Genomic DNA, 18,942 nt, shown 5'->3' with positions numbered 1-18,942 from the left:
TATGGGGACAGCTGGAAGTGACCCCCAGCTGTCTGGGGCTCAGGGTGAACCCAGACGCACCCAGAGGACACGGGGCTCCGTGCTGCCCTCCTGCACCATCAGGCAGACAATGAGCAGTGGCCATGGATGGGTCGGCACCTGGCGTGGCCCAAACCTGCCCACGGCTCTGCAGGTGACCAGGGCAGGCTCTGCCCAGCGCCCACGGCCGCGCCCAGACTCACGGACACGATGCCGCCATCTGCAGAGGCTCACACTGCTCATGGCATCCACAGCCCCGACCAGACAAGCCCAGGCCCTCGCCAAGAGCCCACTCTGTGCCGGGGGCCCCGAAAAGGCACGAACCCCACCCCTGCCTCCTGGGACAATTCCCACGGCCTGTGGGGAGGCAGGCCACCCCCAGGGTCACCTGCACTGTGTCCCTGGTTCCCATGGCGATGGCCCCTCAGCTAAGCTCTGCTTTTAAGGAAGTCACCCCCCTTCTGGCTAATGCTGCAAATGGACCCAGGGCAGAAACAGACTAAACACAACCCGTGGTCCTGGAGCAGACGTGCAGCTGCCGGGGACACCGTGGCAGCAAGAGGGACGGCAGATAAACGACACTGGGTTGGTATTAAACTGCCTGGATTCCTTCCCTGGCTGTGGCTATGCAGGACAAGATCCTTGTTCTTAGGAAGAACGTGCTGGAATATTGGGGGATGATGGTGACTCAGGCCCAAAACCTACCCCCAAAGGTTCTGAAACAAAGAGGGACTGAGAGAATGAGAAAGCAAGGAGGGCAAAATGTAAAAAGGAAAAAGTTTTAAAAAAATAAGGAAAATTTGAAATTATTTTTGAAATTCTGGTAATATTACAAGTTCAACTGCAGAGTGAGAAGAAGTCAAGAAGATATCCCAGCAAATTAGAAAAAGAAAAAAAGACACGGAAGAAAAAAATAAGAATATTAGAGAATTAATCTAGGAAGCACAATGCCCAATTAATAGAAATTCCAAAAGGGAAGTTCAGAAAAAATAAAAGAGGAGGGAGAAAAAGAAAGCAAGAAAGCTTCCAGGAACGAAGGGCCAGCAACAGTCCTCGGAAGCAGCCAGCAGAGTGCACGAGAGAACTTTCTGCAGCTCCATCAGGAAAGCTGGGATTAGCAGGTGTGTGGTTTGAATGTATTATGTCCCCCAGAAAAAGCCATATTCTTTGATGCAATCTTGTGGGGCAGACACATTAGTGGGGATTAAGTTGCAATGTTTGGATTAGGTTGTTTGCATGGAGATGCGCCCCACCTAACTGCGGGTGATGACTCTGATTGGATAATTTCCATGGAGGTGTTGGCCCGCCCATTCAGGGTGGGTCTGAATTAAATTACCAGAGTGCTGTATAAGCTCAGACAGAAGGAGCGAGCTTGCTACAGCCGAGAGGGACACTTTGAAGAAAGCACAGGAGCTGCAGTTGAGAGACAGTTTGAAGACAGCCGTTGAAAGCAGACTCTTGCTCCGGAGAAGCTGAGAGAGGACAAATATCCCAAGTGCAACTAAAAGTGACATTTTTGAGGAACCGAAGCCTAGAGAGGAAATCCTGGGAGAAAGCCATTTTTAAACCAGAACTTTGGAGCAGACACCAGCCACATGCCTTCCCAGTTAACAGAGGTTTTCCGGACACCGTTGGCCATCCTCCAGTGAAGGTGCCCGGTTGCTGATGTGTTACCTTGGACACTTTATGGCCTTAAGACTGTAACTGTGTAACCAAATAAACCCCCTTTATAAAAGCTAATCCATCTCTGGTGTCTTGCGTTCCCGCAGCATCAGCAAAGCAGAACAGGAGGAAAGCCCCAGAGCTCCTCGAGAAATACAAAAAACAACCAGGAACCACGAGCATCCCATGTTCAACTCGAAATTCCATCCCTTGGCAAACTGCGGTCACAGGTAGAGGTGAGATAAAGGCGTCTGCAAACGTGAAAATTCAAAACAACTTCCAGGCCCAGCCCTGCCCCCACCACGAGGGACCCGGGGGGAGGACCTGGCCCATCAGGTGTGAAACAGGGAGACCTATCTCCTGCAGCCTGGGGGGCACCCAGTGGGGTGGGCTCTCTGCGGCAATTCTGACCAACCCAGGAGGGCGAGGGGCTGCCTGGCCGTGCACTTGGGGCAGTTGTCCATCGGTCCCTGGTGATAACAGGACCCAGCCCGGGCCTCTCCACCGACGGGGCCACCTCCCTCGTCTGCTGTCTGCTCTCCCCCCACCCAGAGCCTTCAGTGGCTCCCCACTGCCCCAGGAGCAAGCAGGATTGCCCTAGTGGGCATTCGGGGACCCTTCCTTCGTATCAGTCCAACCTGCCAGTGCCCCCCACCTCTCCTCCAGTCCCCCCACTTCTCCTCCAGTCCCTCACCTCTCCTCCAGTCCCCCCACTTCTTCTCCAGTCCCCCCCCCTCTCCTCCAGTCCCCCCACCTCTCCTCCAGCCCCTCACCTCTCCTCCAGCCAGCCCAGCCCAAAACAACCTTGCCCTACAGTTCACGGCCCTGGGAAAGGTAACTAAACCCATCCCCCTTGTCCCCACTCTGTCCTCCCAGCCCGCAGGGAGGGGTCGGAGCAGGCGGGGGCCGTTCCTGCCGGGTGACCTGGAACCAGCCTCGCAGCCTCTCGGAGCCCCCTTCCTTCTCCCTGAGGCGTGGTCGGCAGCTGCCGTCTACCGGGGAGGCCACAGCCTGCGCCCGAGCCTTGGCCGTGACCAAAGGGTGTGTCCGATGGACCTTGTGGGTCCAGAGGCTGCCCTGCCCGTGGGGTCCCCTGGGGGTGCTGTCAGCCCTGGGACAGGGGGTGGCGCCCAGGACTTGGGGGACGCCCTGACCCTCCCGCTTCCGGTGCCCTCCCCAGCCGCTCCCCAGCAGCCCCGCCTCCTGCACCTTTCGGGGTGACTCAGCGGCAGGTGGGGAGCGCCGGTGTCCCCCGAGGGGGCGGCACTGGCAGGTGCGGCGGCCCCCTGGCGGCCCCCCTGGGAACGGCACTGCGGGGCAGGGGGCGGGGCTGAGCGGGGAGCCCTGTCCCCATGGGGAGGCTGGTGGCCGGGAGCGGGTGCTCCCTGCCGGCCCCGCCGTGCCCCAGGGGAGGCTGGGAGGCGGGTCAGGGCGCCCCAGGCCGCAGGCTACAGGGGCAGCGGCTCCTGCTGGTTCCCCCGTCAGGACCCCGCCTCGCTGGGGGACACCAGCCCTGACCCCAAAGGGCGCAGGGGAAAGCTGGTGCGGGACAAAGGTGGCGTGGGGGGTGCCTGGGGCCCATGCCAGGGAGGGGGCACGTGGGGCCGGGTGGCCACCCTCCCCCCAGCCCCCCTGCAGGCCCACGGTCCGGGCTGTGCCTCGGGAACCCGGGGACCCGCTCCGGGACCGAACTAGGAGACACTGCCCTGGGCCCGGGCCGAGGAGCCAGAGCCGCTTCCCTGGGGTCCTCATGCCCAGGAAAGAGGCTGTCTTGTCGGGAGCCCAGGCTCCACCCTGGCCTGGTCCCTGCTCCCCCACCAGCACAGCCCTGGGGACACTGGGGAGACACACAGTGCCCAAGAAGCTGCCTCGTGCCCCTGACCTGCCGCCTGTCCTCTGTGGGTGCTGGGTGCAGGGCCTGGACACCCGGGGGCATGTCGCAGCCACCCCCAGAGCAGGAAGTGTGGGAACGGCCAACCTGAACCTCGGCTAGTGTCCCCCACTCCTGCCCCCTACAGCCCCGTGGCTGTTGCTCTCTGCCTCGAGCAGAAGCCCCCTGCCCCAGAGGGTCCCCGGGGGTCGGGGTGAGGCCCGTGGCCTCCCCCAGCCATTTCCCTCCCCGGACCCCTTCCACCTCTTCTGGAGCCCCCCACCATCCCCCCCAGGGCGGGGAGCCCCTCCCACTCCCTCACTTCCTCCCCACCCAGCTTTTGGCTCTGGTCCGGGGGCCAGGGCTGCCCCAGGCGCAGGGGCGTCAGCTTTCCTGCTGAACACAAACGGCTGTGCCCCAAGAACCTGACACTTCTGGGGGGGTGGGGGCGTGGCCCTGGGTGGGTGCCGTGACAGTAGTTCTTGTGTTTAGGTACCACGCGCCACGAGGGCAGAGGTCACGAGCAACGGGCTGTGACTCTATCCCTGGACCACCCGCGGGACCCAGCACCCCGACCTCGTGGCCATCCCCATCTGCCCAGTGCAGCCCTGGGAAGTGAGCCCCTGCCCGGGTCCCGCAGGGGGTCAGCGCAGAGGGATGGCCACGCGGGTCTCGGTCTGATGCCCGCTGAGCTGAGCCCAGGGAATCACCCACAGTGGACAGCCTGGGGCCCCGAGGCAGGCCCAGGGGAAGGCGTGCCAGGCCCCCCAGCGCGGGGGGGCTCAGCCCCTCACCTCACCACCCACCGCTTGTGTTTACAGGTGAGAACACTGAGGCCCAGAGACACTGCCCAACTTGAACCCTGGCTCCTGGCCCAGTGCTCCTTCCAGAAGCCTCCGTGGCTCCTCTGCACTGGAGCAGAGCAGTGGGGACACTGGATAAGCTCCAGTGGGTTCTCTCCTCGGAGGGCCGGAACTCCCCATCCCGGGAGGCAGCCAGCTGGGCTTCGGAGTCTCGGCGCAGGGGCTGCCCGGCCTTCCCAGCAGGCACACACGGCGCCCCTCCAGAGCTGACCGCAACCTGACAGCTGCCTGACTAGGGGCACTCTGTGAGTCTCAGCGTCCCCTCCTGTAACACAGCCTGGTCACGGAGCCCCCTGGGGCTACGAGGATTAGACAAATCACAGAAAACCTGCAGACGGACGGCCCCTACCAGGACAAATGGCAGCAATGAGCAGGGAGTGCCACAGGGCTGAGGGGGTGCAGGAGGGGCCTCGCGTCCCAGGACACGCTGGACCCAGCCTCCTGTGCTCCAGGGTGCACGGAGCCCACCAGAAACCGGCCTCCCCAGAAGGGCAGCCTGGGGACTGCAGCTCAGCACGGCTGGAACCCACCCGGGAGGACCCCTGCTCTGGGATCCGGCTCAAGGCTCTGGAGAGGACTTGAGGTGTCGGGAAATGGGGCGATCACCTCGGATTTGAGCTGTCTGCAAAGGCCTAGGAGGAGAAACGTGAGCTGAAGGAAAGTAAATCTTTACTTCCTTGGATTTTTAAAGTAAACTTTTTATTTTAGAATAATTTCAAATTTACAGAAAGTTGCAAAAACGGCAGTGCAAACTGTGACAACCCTCCTCTCCCCGTGTCCCTTAATGGGAACGTGTCACGTAATAAAGACATGACCCGAGATATTAACTAGTACATTACCACTCACTAAACCCGACTACCCAGATTCCACCAGGGTTCCCGCTAACGCCACGTTCGGCCCAGGGTCCGATCCACCTGGGTGCACTGGGTGGAAGGAGCAAGGGCACAGGGCAGGCACCGGGAGGGGCGAGTGGTGGGGGGTGCACGGGGCCATGTGACCCCCGTCCCAGCGAGCATCCTAGAGGCTGGCGCAGGGAGACGACACTGGGGTCTCAGGGAGCCCTGAGGGCAAGGCCGCCTCTGGGGCTGCTGTTTTCTCACCCGTTAAATGGGCTTAAGAAGAAAGGAGACAGTGGCCACCACGCAGCAAGGCCAGACGAAGAGCGACCAGAGCCAGGACAGAGCCGGCCGAAGAGAGCTACAAGATAAATCACTTCCTTCTTCCGGCAAGGGTGCCCGCTTCAGGCCCCCCACCCCCAGGCTGTCACATCCGTGCCGCCCCGCCTCCAGGGACCCCGGGGCCTCTCCAGGTGCGCAGGGGCGACCCTGCACCTCCCGCTTCCAAAGCACAGGCCCCGGCGGCCCCGAGGTGACCTTGGGACTCGCAGTGCCCAGAAGCAACAGAGAAAAATCGCACTGAGGAATCCAGCGCCCCCCGCCCCGGAGCGCCCCTCCCTCCAGCTGGGAGCCGCCCCTCCCGTCCACTCACTCCGGGCTTCGGGAGCCCCCTCCTCCAGGCCTCCGGCGTCGTCGTCCCCCCGTCACCTGACAGCCCCCCACCTCCAGGTCCCAAACAGCCCCCTCGCCCCGGCCTCCCGCAGAGCGGGGTCCCCCGGCCGCGGCCGCCCCCGCCCCGGGCCGCCCCTCTGTCCCGCCGGCCAATCGGCGGCCTCCTTGACTAAATAAGGCGAGGAGCGCCGGGCCCGGGCACCCCCGTCCGTTACTTCCGCCCCCGCCGCCCGGTGACTCAGGGCCGCCGGCCGCGGGCACGGGGCGGGGAGCGGGGCTGCGCCCGGGCCGCGGCTTCCCGGCGGCGGCAGCGGCGGGCGGGGCTCCCGCGGCGCCGAAATCGCCAAATATGGCCGCGCCGCGCGCCGCCCCCCCACGGGCACCTGCGGCCGCACCTTGACCGCCGCCCCCGCCGGTGACACATCCGCGGAAGAGGAAGGCGCTGCCCGCCCCTCTCCCAGCCCGGGCGCCCCGACCCCCGTTCTCCCCCACTCCCCCCGCGACCCTTTGGCGGCCCACCTGGCCTCCTCTGGGCTGGGAGAGGGGGAGGGGGCAGACAGAGGCTCCCCCGGCTTCCCCTTCCAATCTCCCCCCAGGAGCAGCCTGCAAGCCGGGCGCAGCCCCCCTCCCCGGCACACGCTCAGACAAAGGACTTTTAGAGGAAATCTGAGTCTGAGGAGGGGGCAGGCGCCCCTACTCCCGGCTGAGCAGAGAGCCGGGCCGGCGCACACCTCCCCCAGGACCCCCGCCCCCAGCAGAATGCTCGTTCCCCATCGTTGCTGCCCCCACCCCCCAGCCCGGGGGTCGAGCAGACTCTGGTTCTCCGGGGGCCGGGGTCGGGGTGCGTTTCCTGGAGGCCGAACCCCGGGCTCTCCAAGGATGGGGTGCGCACTCACTGGAAAGACTAGGGGTGGGAGACCCAGCAGGCCCCCCCCCAGGCCAGGCACCGGAGAGGGGTCACCAGCCGGCCCGGCAGGGCTGAGGGCCCCAGGCGGCGTGGGCAGGGCGGCAGGTGGGGAGCCCGGGGCTGGGTACCAGTCGCCCCGCCCCACACACCTGCCCCACGCGACGCCCGCGGCCTCAGGCCCCCGCAGCCCTGGGCGAAAACGAGTCCTTGCCTGGCTCTGCCAGGCCCCACCGCCACCCCTGACCCGCCGCGCTCTGCCCCCATTCCTGCTCCGATGCTTAACAATTTTACACTAAGCAATTCCAGAAACTTCCAAGTAAATACAGAAACCATGGTAGCTGGTTCTCTATAACCAGAGCGTGTCTACACGCAGGTCGGCCAGGGCCCTACTGGCGGGGACAGGTTATTCCACGGAAGCTCCTGCGGGAGAGGGGCGCGCACTGCGCCCGGGTCGGGGCTCTGGGGGCCCGTGCCTGGAGGTTCCTGGTTCCCCTCCAGCCCTGGTCCGGCCTTGCCCTCGTAGCCCACACTGGACAAAAGAAGTAGATGGCGGCCCCCAGCCAGTCCCGCACTGGGGACTCGACTGTTAAGGAAGTCAGGGCTTCCTTGCCCAACCTCAGTTTCCCTGCAGTGTCCACAAAGGCGGGCGCCCCTCTGTTTGGGGTGAGGTAGCCCCAAACCCGGAGCGGAGCCCGCCCCCGGGGACCCACCGGCCTCCGAGGCAGAGGTGCAGGAGCTGGGTCCCAAGGGGTCCCTGGCTCGGCGCCGCGGAGTACCCAGGACCGGGCGCCCCTCGGTGCCCCACAAAGGGCCCTGGGCGCGGCGCTGGGCCGCACCCTTTAGCGCGACGGGCCGGGGGTCAAGGCGAGCGCGCGGCCGGCGGGGACCACCGACCCGTCCCCTCCCGTAGCCCGGCCCCGGGAAGCGGCCTCGGCGGCCCGGGCTCTCGGCCGAACCGGAGAGCAAGCTCCGCGGGAGGCGCCCGGGCAGCAAAGCCCCCCAGCGGCCGGAGTGGGGGCGGCACACCCCTGCTTGGGCAGGGCCCCCGGCCGGGCAGTTTCGGGGCGCAGCCGGGCCCCTCCCCCACGGCGCAGCAGTCCCGGGGCGGGGCCGGGCCCGTCAGCCCGGAGCCCTCCCGCCACCCCGGCGTTGCCCCCGGCCCCGCAGCGTCCGCGTCTCCGCGCCCCTGCCCCAGCCCCTGCTCCTGCGGGGTCCCGGCGCGGCGCGGGCGGGGCCGTTGAGGGGCGGTGCGCGCGGGGGGCGGGGCCGCGCGCGGGTTCCCACGTGTCCCGGGCGGGCGGGCCAATGGGCGCTCGGCTTTCGGCAAGATCGCCATATTAGGACATGTTCTGGGCCGCGCGCGCCGCCGGTCCACGCGCGCGCCCCGCTCCCCCTTAAATAGCAGCGGGGGAGGCCGCGCTCAGTCTCAGTCGCCGCCGCCGCACCCGCGTCGTTTTCCTGCCGCTTCTCGTCCCGCTCCTCCGCGCCGCGGCCCCGCTCTCAGGTGAGGCCCGGCCTGCGCGCCCCCAGCCCCCACCCCATAGACCCCCGCTCCCTCCGGACAGGCCCGGCCGGGGCCCGGGGCGAAGGGCGGCCCGGCGGGCGGGGGGTCCGAGGCGGCGGCCTGGGGTCCCCGCGGAGAGGGCGCTGCGCCGGGGCGGGGCCCACTGCGGGGCTCTCGGCCGCGCAGCCGCCGAACGCCTCGGGCGGTGGGGGCGCCGCCAAGGTCCGGGAGCCCGTAGCAGGCGGTTACCCCGCCACCCAGGCGTGGGGGCCCCGCCGAGCGCCCCCTGACCGGCCGCGACCCCGCAGCTCGCCATGGAAGAGGAAATCGCCGCGCTGGTCATCGACAACGGCTCCGGCATGTGCAAGGCCGGTTTCGCGGGGGACGACGCGCCCCGCGCCGTGTTCCCCTCCATCGTGGGGCGCCCCCGGCACCAGGTGAGCGCGGGGCGCGCGGCGCGTTGCGGCCCCCCGGGCGCGGGCGCGGCGGGGTCTGACGGGCTGTGTCCCGCAGGGCGTGATGGTGGGCATGGGCCAGAAGGACTCGTACGTGGGCGACGAGGCGCAGAGCAAGCGCGGCATCCTGACGCTCAAGTACCCCATCGAGCACGGCATCGTCACCAACTGGGACGACATGGAGAAGATCTGGCACCACACCTTCTACAACGAGCTGCGCGTGGCGCCCGAGGAGCACCCCGTGCTGCTGACCGAGGCGCCCCTGAACCCCAAGGCCAATAGGGAGAAGATGACGCAGGTGCGCGCGGGCGCCCGCGCCCCGGCCCCGCTCTGTTTCTTTTCTCCTTTTTCGCCTGTTCTGAAATTCAAGTGTCTCTTTCGGTGTTTCCAGGGCCCTGTTCTCTCCCGGCCTTTCCTCTCTGAAGCCTCAAGGTTTCCGTGTGTGCTTCTGCCCGCGTCCCTGCCCCGCCAGCCCGGGGGGGGTGCGGCCCGCGTGTGAACGGGGGGGCGGCGGTGCCGGCCCCGCCTGAGCGCCCTCCTCTCCCCCAGATCATGTTCGAGACCTTCAACACGCCCGCCATGTACGTGGCCATCCAGGCCGTGCTGTCGCTGTACGCGTCGGGCCGCACCACGGGCATCGTGATGGACTCGGGCGACGGCGTCACGCACACGGTGCCCATCTACGAGGGCTACGCGCTGCCGCACGCCATCCTGCGCCTGGACCTGGCGGGCCGCGACCTGACCGACTACCTCATGAAGATCCTCACGGAGCGCGGCTACAGCTTCACCACCACGGCCGAGCGCGAGATCGTGCGCGACATCAAGGAGAAGCTGTGCTACGTGGCCCTGGACTTCGAGCAGGAGATGGCCACGGCCGCCTCGTCGTCGTCGCTGGAGAAGAGCTACGAGCTGCCCGACGGCCAGGTCATCACCATCGGCAACGAGCGCTTCCGCTGCCCCGAGGCGCTCTTCCAGCCGTCCTTCCTGGGTAGGCGCCGCGGGCCCCCCGCGCACCCCCGCCGCGAGGCCGCGGGGCGCGGCGCTGAGGGCTGTCTGTCCCCTAGGCATGGAGTCGTGCGGCATCCACGAGACCACCTTCAACTCGATCATGAAGTGCGACGTGGACATCCGTAAGGACCTGTACGCCAACACGGTGCTGTCGGGGGGCACCACCATGTACCCCGGCATCGCCGACCGGATGCAGAAGGAGATCACGGCGCTGGCGCCCAGCACCATGAAAATAAAGGTGGGTGGGGTCCGGGCCGGCGCCCCCCGAGCTGGGGCGGCGGCGCGGGGTCCGCTGAGGCCACCTGGTCCTTGTTTTCCAGATTATCGCACCGCCGGAGCGCAAGTACTCGGTGTGGATCGGCGGCTCCATCCTGGCGTCGTTATCGACCTTCCAGCAGATGTGGATTAGCAAGCAGGAGTACGACGAGTCGGGCCCGTCCATCGTGCACCGCAAGTGCTTCTAGGGGCCGCGGCGCCGGCGCCTGCTGCGGGGGCGCCTCGTGGAACTGGAACAGCCTTTGGAAGACGCGTCCTCGAAGCCTGTCCCCGTCAGCACTGGAGCGTGGAACTTGTTGCTGATCTTGACCTTGTATCCGAAGTTACCTGTTTCCTTGGTATATGTTTCGATTCCCTGTACATACCTTTGGTTTAAGTCACCTCCGCCCGTGGCTGGGGAGGTGCGGCCGTGGAGAGCCCGGGGGCCGCGGGCCGTGCGGGGCGTGGGCGCGGAGCCGGGCTGCTCCGGGGTCCCCAGAGGCCGCCCAGCGCGCGGAGCCCTGGGGCCCAGTTTCCTTCCTTACCTGATGTTTTCCCGCCGGAACACCGTGGCTCGCTGCTTGCCCCGAGGTGGAAAACGGTTCGCATTTACACCTGTAAATTTATTCATCCTTTAATTTATGTAAGGTTTTTTGTACTCAATTCTCAAATCTTTGAGAGATGACAACAAAGTTTGGTTTTCTACTGTCATGTGAGGACATTAGGTCCCAGCAACACGTTGTCGTGTAAGGAAAAATAAAAGTGCTGCAGCAAAAAAGAGGCTTTTGGCTCCTGTTTTGGGGGGAGGTAACTGCGGTAGGGACGGGGGCACCTTTGGGTGGGGGGATTCTTTGGTGGCTGTTGGGAAAATTCCCTTTCTGATTTGGTTTCTCCCGAGCGGGAACCGGCAGGTCAGGCTGTTTCTGGAAGGCCTGCCCGCTCAGGTGGGTTCCAGCGTTTCCTCGGATTGGCTGGGTGGGTCCCAGGCGAGCTGACCATCCTTTGGAATGGCCTCAGCGTCCCAAAGAGCCACAGGGGGACGGGGAGGCCGCCAGGTGGCTCATTGCTCCACACAGGTGTTTACAGTCCAACTTCAGGTGGGAGGGGCAGGACAGCAGAGCCCGCTTTGCTTGGTGCCCACAGTGGAATTTCACAAGGGTCTTCGGCTTCCGAAGGCCAGGTGACAGCAGGTGAGGGGTCCTTAAAGGGGGATCCTGGCCTTCGCAGCTGTTACCAATTTTCAAACAATTCTTTGGAGATTGGGTCAGGGAGGTTGTCTCTAGATTCAAGGAATCTATTTCAAAGGACTTTTTGAAACCAGGAACTTCTTGTTAAGGCAACCAGCTGCTCCTGCAGTGAGGATGCAGGTTTCACAGGGAAGGTCTGGGTGGTGCTTTCCAGCTCTGGCTTCCCCGAGTCCTGCACCTGCAGGACTGGGCAGGAGACCACCTGGTTATGGGGCAAAGAGGGAACAGAATAGGACAAGGTGAGCCAGAAAGAAATTCCTGTGCACCTGTGAGGTGGTGGGGTCACCTGTGCAGCCTGCCCCAGCCTCTCCTACCTGATTTGTAGTCATGGTACCCTGTGGCACCCCCATCTGCCCGTGACATCACCTGCCCCACTCCCTCAGCCCCTGGTGTCCCTGGTGTCCGCTGCTTCGCTCCGGCATTTCTGAGCTCCAGAGGACACAGGCTGCTCCCCGGGGTCTCCCAACTCCTCGCCTGGGCCTGTGTCACGGAGGAGGCTCCTCAAAGCACTTGAGATTCATCCAGACTCAGTCCCGGCTTTCCGTTGGGTGAGTTACCCCAACAGACACTCAGACCCTGGCTTGGGGAGCAGAGCTGAAACTAAGACAGGATGTGGCATCTGGCTGCGCAGTTGGGGCATCCCCGTGAGCACAGGAGAGGGTGGCTGGAGGAGGCAGGAGATCCATGGCCACATCATTCCAACCTGCCTCGGCCTTCCCGTGGCTGCCTCTCTTGTCCCTCTGCGTTTCTTATGTGGACAGTTGCAACTGGATTTAGGGTCCACACAAATCGTCCAGGATGGTCACCCCTTCGCAGGTTCGGGGACCAGAACATGGACCCCCGGGAACCACCACTCAGCCCCTTGGCTACCAAGCTTAGCTGGGTGCCTGGCACGCGGGGTGTGCTCTGGGGTCCGGGCTGGGAAGGGCCTGGCCGGGCAGTGGGAGCCAGCAATGGGGGAAGGGATGGAGCAGAAACGAGCATGTCCCCTTCGCTGACCCTGCGGAGCTGTGTGAGGGTGAACTGGGACAAAATGTTTGAGCGTGTGCTGCGAATCACAAAGTGCTGTAAACACAGTCAGTGCGATGACTGCAAAAAGGAAGGCTTCCGGGGTTGCGGAGCAGCAATCTCACCTGCAGAGTGGAGAGGATTGGGGGTGGGGGGTGGGCGGTGGACAGAGCACAGAGATGGGGACCTGGGTCCCCAGAAAATAAAAATATAGGACACACAGTTAAAAGTATTTTTAGCGGCTTTACTGTATGGTGTTACTTCACACACCAAACAATTCACCCACTAACCTGTACAATTCAGTGGCTTTTAGTGTATTCACAGATATGTGCAGCCACTGCCACTGTCAGTTTCACAATATTTATTTTCATCACCTGAAATAGAAGCCGGCACCCTTCAGCTCTCCCGCCCCAGCTTCCCCGTCCCCCTCAGCCCCTGGCAGCCATGAGTCCCCTCCTCTCCACAGATCCTCCTGTTCTGGACGCTGTGGGTAAAAGCAGTCGGGCATTATGGGGTCTTTTGTCACCGGCGTCTTCACACAGCATCGTGTGTGTGCGATTCGTTTGCATTCTAGCATGGACCAAACGCCAGCCACGTCATTTCTTTATTTTTTTGACTGTTTACTTTATAGAAATTTTAAACTTACAGGACAGTTGCAAAAATAATACAAACCTCATACAGAGAATTCCAACATATCCCACCCAGATGCCCAGATCCACTGATTTTAACATTTTACCATGTTTGCCATATTCTCTATCTTCTGAACCTTTGAGAGCAGGTTGCACACATCATACACTTTGAACGTGTAATACTTCCATGTCCTTTTCCTACAAACAAGGATATTCACTTATGTAACCACCTTAAGCCAGTTATCAAGTTCAAGAAATTTAATGTTGATACAAAGCTTCTGTTCTGTATTTCAATGCCATTCGTTTTAATCGCCAAATAACACTCCATCATGCGTAATACTGCATTTTAAATGTATACCCATTTGTCTCCATTTAGGGGCTATTTTGAACAATGTTCCTGTGATCATTTGTGTAGAAGTTTCTGCGTGGATGTATGTTTGCGGTTATTTGGGGTTCATACCTAGGAATGGAATCGCTGGGTCATATGGTAACTCTGGTTTAATCGTTTCAGGAACTGCCGGGCTGCTTTCCCCAGAGGTGCCCCACCTTACCGTCCCCTCAGCGGTGTGTGAATCTCCGATTCCGCCGAGTCCCTGCCGACACTTGCTATTAGCTGTCTGTCTCTTTGCTCACAGCCGTTCTGGTGGCTGTGAAGTGTCTCTCATGGTTTTCATTTGCATTTCCTGATGGCTCATGGTGAGCATCTTCTCATTTCCTTGTTGGCTGTGTGTGCATCTTCCTTGGAGAAATGTCTATCAAAGTCCTTTGCCCATTTCTAATTGGATCCCCAGTTAAATTTGAACTTCAGACAAACAGCCAATAATGTTTTAGCACAGGCATGTCCCTGCTCTAGATTTGCCCTCCCTCGGCGTTCCTGCCCCAGCAGCTGCTGAATCGCCCCGGCCGGGGGTGCCTTCCATCGCGGAGCTGTGGGGACACCGTGAGCCGGCCGAGGGGAGCTGCTTCGTAAGCTGTGACGGGCAGGGCTGCCACGCCGGCGGGGACGGGACTCCATCTCCGGTTCTCCAGCACCCTGACACGGGGGCCCCCGCGTGCGCTTTCGTGAACATAGCGTATACTTCAACAAAAAGCGGAAAGTACAGCCAGGCTGTGGCCGAGCACTGAGTCCCTTTGGTCACAAGCCACGGGGCGTCCCGGACACGGCCGGGCGCTGGACCACGCAGAAGGATTCTGGCGTCAGGTGCCACAGCCCCCATCCCCTCCCGCCCCTGTGACTTGGTTTCCCCCGAGCAGAGGTGGATGCTGACCTGTGAGCTGGGGGGGGCCTCCCTGCTCCCCACTCGCCCACCGTGCAGGGCTCCAGGACCCCGTCGCCCCCACGTGGGCCCAGCCTCACACCCACTCGCCGCCCCTCCTCTGTCACCGTCCATTCTGGAGAGAGGCCCGCAGCGGTTGCAGGCCAGCCCGTCCCGCAGGCCAGCTCTCGGTGTCCACCTGCCCTCGGCCCGGGGAGCGGCTGGGCCTGCGGGGGGCAGGGCCCAGGGCAGCAGACCTGGGGGGACCCCAGCTGGAGGTGCCACCCGGTCGGAACCAGCATGCAGTTTTTATTGAAAAATATAAGAATATAACACATCTGATTACAAAAGTAGAATATTTGGAAAATACAGACAAACATAAAGGAGAAAAGATCTCCACAGCTACCAAGAGAAAAAATTCTTAGCATTTCAGTAACTTTCTCCCACCGCGGGCTTTGAAAAAGAAAAGAAAAACCATTAGATTATTCAGTGTGTGGTCCTGAGTTAAAAATAGATTTCTATATTTTTCTCCTTTCCTCCCTCCCTCTATTTCTTTCTTTGTTTTCTTTTTAGTAAATTTTTAATTTTAGGATGGTTTTTAGATTTACAGAAATGTTGCAAAGACAGTACAGACAGTTGCAGAAACCCCACTGTCCCCTACTGCTAACGTCCCGCCTTGGTGTGGGACGTTTGGCAGTTACTGAACCGACGTGGAGACGTTTTAACTGAAGTCCGTTCTTCATGCAGATCCCCCAGTGTCTACTTACTGTCCCCGCCCAGGACCCCACGTGACCTGTGGCCATGGGGCCCTCTGACCTTCCTCATCCTTGACGACCTTGGCAGTTTGGAGGAGAGCAGGCTGCGCGTTTCGTAGGGTGTCCCTCACTGGGACCCCACCGGAGTGACGGGTTTTAGGGAGGAACTCAGGGTAAAATGCCTTTCCCACCACGTCACCCTGAAGTTGACCTCGACCCCCTGTGGAGGTCGCGCGGGTCAGGGGTCTCCACCGCAAAGCCACGCCTGCCCACCCCTCCATGTGTCCCCAATGCTCCGAAGAGGGAGGATTTATGTGCCATGTCTTTGGGGGCATCTACTGTTTGGAATTCTGCAGGGAGCTTTGTCTAGTCTCCTGTTTGTTTATTTAATCATTTCACTCAGTCTAGGCTCCCGCGTGTTTATTTTACCCTTTGGGTTATATACAGTACAACTTTACTCTGTTCCTCAAATTGTTCCAGCTTTGGCCCCTGGAAGTGCCTTCCACTGGCTGCTGCATCTCTCACATATCCCATTGTTGTCTTCAGTTTTGTACGCACATGTGTGCACGCACACTTCCTTTCTGTCTGGCAAGGAGGATGCTCTAGGCCCATCTCATATATTTCCTGCCCCAGCCCAGGATCAGCCCTTCCTTGGAGGAGCCCCTGGTCCCCTTTACTGGAGAATGGGCTTAGAAGCCAAGACTGGGGAGCAGGCATGCTCGATGATACCGGGGTGGCTTGCTTCTAGCCTCTCTCAGCTGACAGAGGAAGGAGCTGTGAGTACATGAATTCAGGTACATGCAGACAGGCACACACGCAAATATTTCTCTGTGTACACATCCCTATATTAAGCCAAGCCTGAGCTCCTACAGATGTCTACAAACAGCTCTAATCTGTCACGATAGCGTCATTCTAGCCCCTGCCTGGGTGTCAGGAAACCCCCGTCCAACAGTGAGAAGCCTGGCTCCCCGTGCCACCATCCATCGCTTAACAGCTAAATTCCAGTGGACGTGATAGTGGGTTCAGCAGCCTGCGCCTGCGGGGACAGCTTTATCAACCAGAGGACAGTGCTGCTGCGTGCTCCCTCTTGGCTCCGGTCTAATGGTTTCTGTTTATCTTCAGAGTGACTTAGGCACCTTTTACTTCACCTTCTTCAGTAAGGCTGCTTCATCCATTTGTAATACAGTTGGACTTCTTTTGGTAACAGTCTACATTCTTTTCTGGGATCTCATAACCTCTTAAATGGTTATTTTACGTTTGCGTACTTTAAGGTTCAGTCTTTGTGCCATAAAGGTCTATGGGCTTCAACAAATGCACAGTTTCACGTGTCGGCAATTATGGCAAAATACAGAACAGTTTCACCACCCTATAAAATCCCCTGTGCTTCACCTACTCAACCCCTCCCCCTTCCCCAAACCCCTGGTAATGGCTGATCTGTTAACCATCTCTTTGGTTTTGCCTTCTCTAGAACACCCTATAAATGGAATTGTGCTGGATGTAGCCTTTTTGGACTGGATTCTTTCACACGGCAAATGCACTGAGATTCATCGTGGCAGCTCCTTCCTTTTAATCCCTGAGTGGGATTCCACTGTACGGACATATCAGTTTGTTCATTCACCTAGAGAAGGACATATTGGTTGCTTCCAGTTTTCATAGTTCCTAGTAAAGTGGTAACACTCTCCCTGAACAATGGGGAGGAAGGTCCACCTTCTGCAAACTCCGGGGCAAACACCCTCTCTACACGCATTGGTGGGTCCGCTCTCCTGGCCTCGGTTCCATGGTGTCGCCTTTGAAGTCATTTTTCCTTTTCTGTCCCTTTTAATCCAGGCTGGCTGTGGAATCGTGTATACAGATCCCACAACAAACTTGGTTTAGCGTGCAGCACACAGGGGTCCCAACCATCAGACATTAAGACTTCACACAAATCCTTTCTGGATACTTCCATCTCCAAGACTGGCTTGTCCCGACGTGGCTGGCTGGTTAAATCCTCACACGGGGCTCTGTTCTCTGGGGGTTCGCTTTCCAGAAACTCAGAATTTTCCAAACCATCTGGTTTCTTTGTACCCAAGTTCAGTTCTCAGTTTATCCCTTTCCTCTCACATTTTACTACAAGCTGCAAGGAGAAACCAAGCACACTTTCCACATTTAGTTTGGAAATCTCTTCAGCTAAGTGTTCCAGCTCGTCGCTTTCAAATTCTGCCTTCCATCCGACACCAGGACTCAATTTTGCCAAATTCTCTGCCACTTTAAAACAAGGATCATCTTCCTTCCAGCTGACGATGGCACATTCATCATTTCTAAGGCCTCATCAGAAGTAACTTTAGTGTCCATATTCCTACCAGCAGTCTCTTCAAAGCAACCTAGGCCTTTCGAACTATCAAGCTCCTCACAGTTCTTTTAGCATCTTCCCCTTATCCATTTATAAAGCCTTTCCAGCATTTTTGGGATTTGCAAATTGCAGCACCCCACTTCTCTGGTACCAAAATCTGTTTTAGTTTGCTAAAGCTGCTGGAATGCAATATACTAGAAATGGACTGGCTTTTTCAGTGGGGATTTACTAAGCTACAAGTTACAATTCTAAGGCCACAAAAATGTCCAAATTAAGGCATCAACAAGAGGATACTTCCTCTGAGGAAAGCTGCTGGCATCTGGGACACCTCTGAAACCAGTAAAGGATTAAGACCCACCTTGAATGGCTGGAGTCACATCTCCATGGAAACATCCCAAATCAAAAGGTCCCACCCACAACAGGTCTGCCCCAACAGGGATGGATTAGAAGAACATGGCGCTTTCTGGGGTACATGACAGCTCCAAACCAGCACAAATTGCTAGGAGCATAATTGCCGGAACTGCAACATAAGACCACATTTTTCTTTGTAAGTACATGCCAGCCTGTTTTCCAAGGTGGCTGTACCATTTTGCATTCCCATCAGCAATGAAGAGAAGTGCCCTTTCTCCACGTTTTTGTCAGCAATTGGCATTTGATGGATATTGCGGATTTTGGCCATTCTAATAGGTATGTGGTGGTTTCATTGTTTTAATTAGCAAGTCCCTAATGACAAAGTATGTGAGCAACTTTTCATTTACTGATTGGCCATCAGTTCATCATCTTGGCAAGAGATCTGTTCAGATCTTCTGCCCGTTTTTAAATTGGGTTGTTATATACTTAGCGTTGAGTTTTAAGAGTTCTTTGCATTTTTTTGATACAAGTTCTTTCATCAGATATGTGATTCGCAAATATTTTCTGTCTGTGACTTGTCATTTTATTTTCTTAAGAGTATCTTTTACACAGCAAAGGTTTTAAATTTTAATAAAGTTCAATTCATAAGTTTTTTTCTTTCATGCTTTTGGTGTTGTATCTAAAAATTCTCATCAAACCCAAGGTCGCATGGATTTTCTCCTAGGTCTTTTTCTAGAAGTTTCATAAATTTGTATTTTACATTTAGGTCTATGGCCCATTTTAAGTTTAATTTTTGCATAAGATGTAAGGTCTGTGTTTAGGTTCTCTTTATGCATGTATATAATACACACACACACACACACATACACACACATTCATTTGTTGAAAAGACTTGTTTCTCCATTGCATCTTATTTCAAAAATCAGTTAGTTATATTTTGTGGGTTTGCTACAATTGGCTTATCCTTTCACTCACTGATGGACTTTTAGGTTGTTTCTAGTTTGTGGCTTTTACAAATAAAGCTGCTGTGAACTTTCATGTAAAAGTCATGTAGAAATTCATATGCATATATGCTTTCATTTTTTCTCAAGTAGACACCTAGGAGTGGAATGGCTGGATCACATGGTGAGTGTATAAAAAAGTATTAAATGGTTTTGTTTGAATAAGAAATTATCTGAAGTGGCTATACTATTTTACACTCACACAAGCAGTGTACAAGAGTTCTAGTTGCTCCACATCCTTGTCAACACTTGGAATTGTCAGTCTTATGTTTTTAGTCATTCTCCTGGATGTTAGAGGCACATCAGTGCAGTCTTA

The 18,942-nt window shown here is 58.7% G+C and overlaps 1 protein-coding gene across 1 annotated transcript; it reads left to right on the top strand.

Moving 5' to 3' along the window:
• Positions 1–8,248: 8,248 nt before the first annotated feature.
• ACTG1 (actin gamma 1) lies at positions 8,249–10,830 on the top strand. Its single transcript, XM_037810706.1, has 6 exons — positions 8,249–8,332; positions 8,641–8,769; positions 8,846–9,085; positions 9,337–9,775; positions 9,852–10,033; positions 10,116–10,830. The coding sequence occupies exons 2-6, from the start codon at positions 8,647–8,649 to the stop codon at positions 10,257–10,259; spliced, it is 1,128 nt and encodes a 375-aa protein (XP_037666634.1). The 5' UTR covers positions 8,249–8,332; positions 8,641–8,646; the 3' UTR covers positions 10,260–10,830.
• Positions 10,831–18,942: the final 8,112 nt, after the last annotated feature.

This window comes from Choloepus didactylus, chromosome 18, assembly GCF_015220235.1.
Source record: "Choloepus didactylus isolate mChoDid1 chromosome 18, mChoDid1.pri, whole genome shotgun sequence".
Taxonomy (NCBI): domain Eukaryota; kingdom Metazoa; phylum Chordata; class Mammalia; order Pilosa; family Megalonychidae; genus Choloepus; species Choloepus didactylus.
This window is presented reverse-complemented; position numbering and strand designations above follow the sequence as displayed.

Bases quoted from the DNA above. Each gene is read 5' to 3' on its own strand.
- ACTG1 (XM_037810706.1), top strand. From the start codon at position 8,647: ATGGAAGAGGAAATCGCCGCGCTGGTCATCGACAACGGCTCCGGCATG. The intron at 9,086-9,336 runs GTGCGCGCGGGC...CCTCTCCCCCAG, and splicing joins ATAGGGAGAAGATGACGCAG to ATCATGTTCGAGACCTTCAA. The intron at 10,034-10,115 runs GTGGGTGGGGTC...CTTGTTTTCCAG, and splicing joins CCAGCACCATGAAAATAAAG to ATTATCGCACCGCCGGAGCG.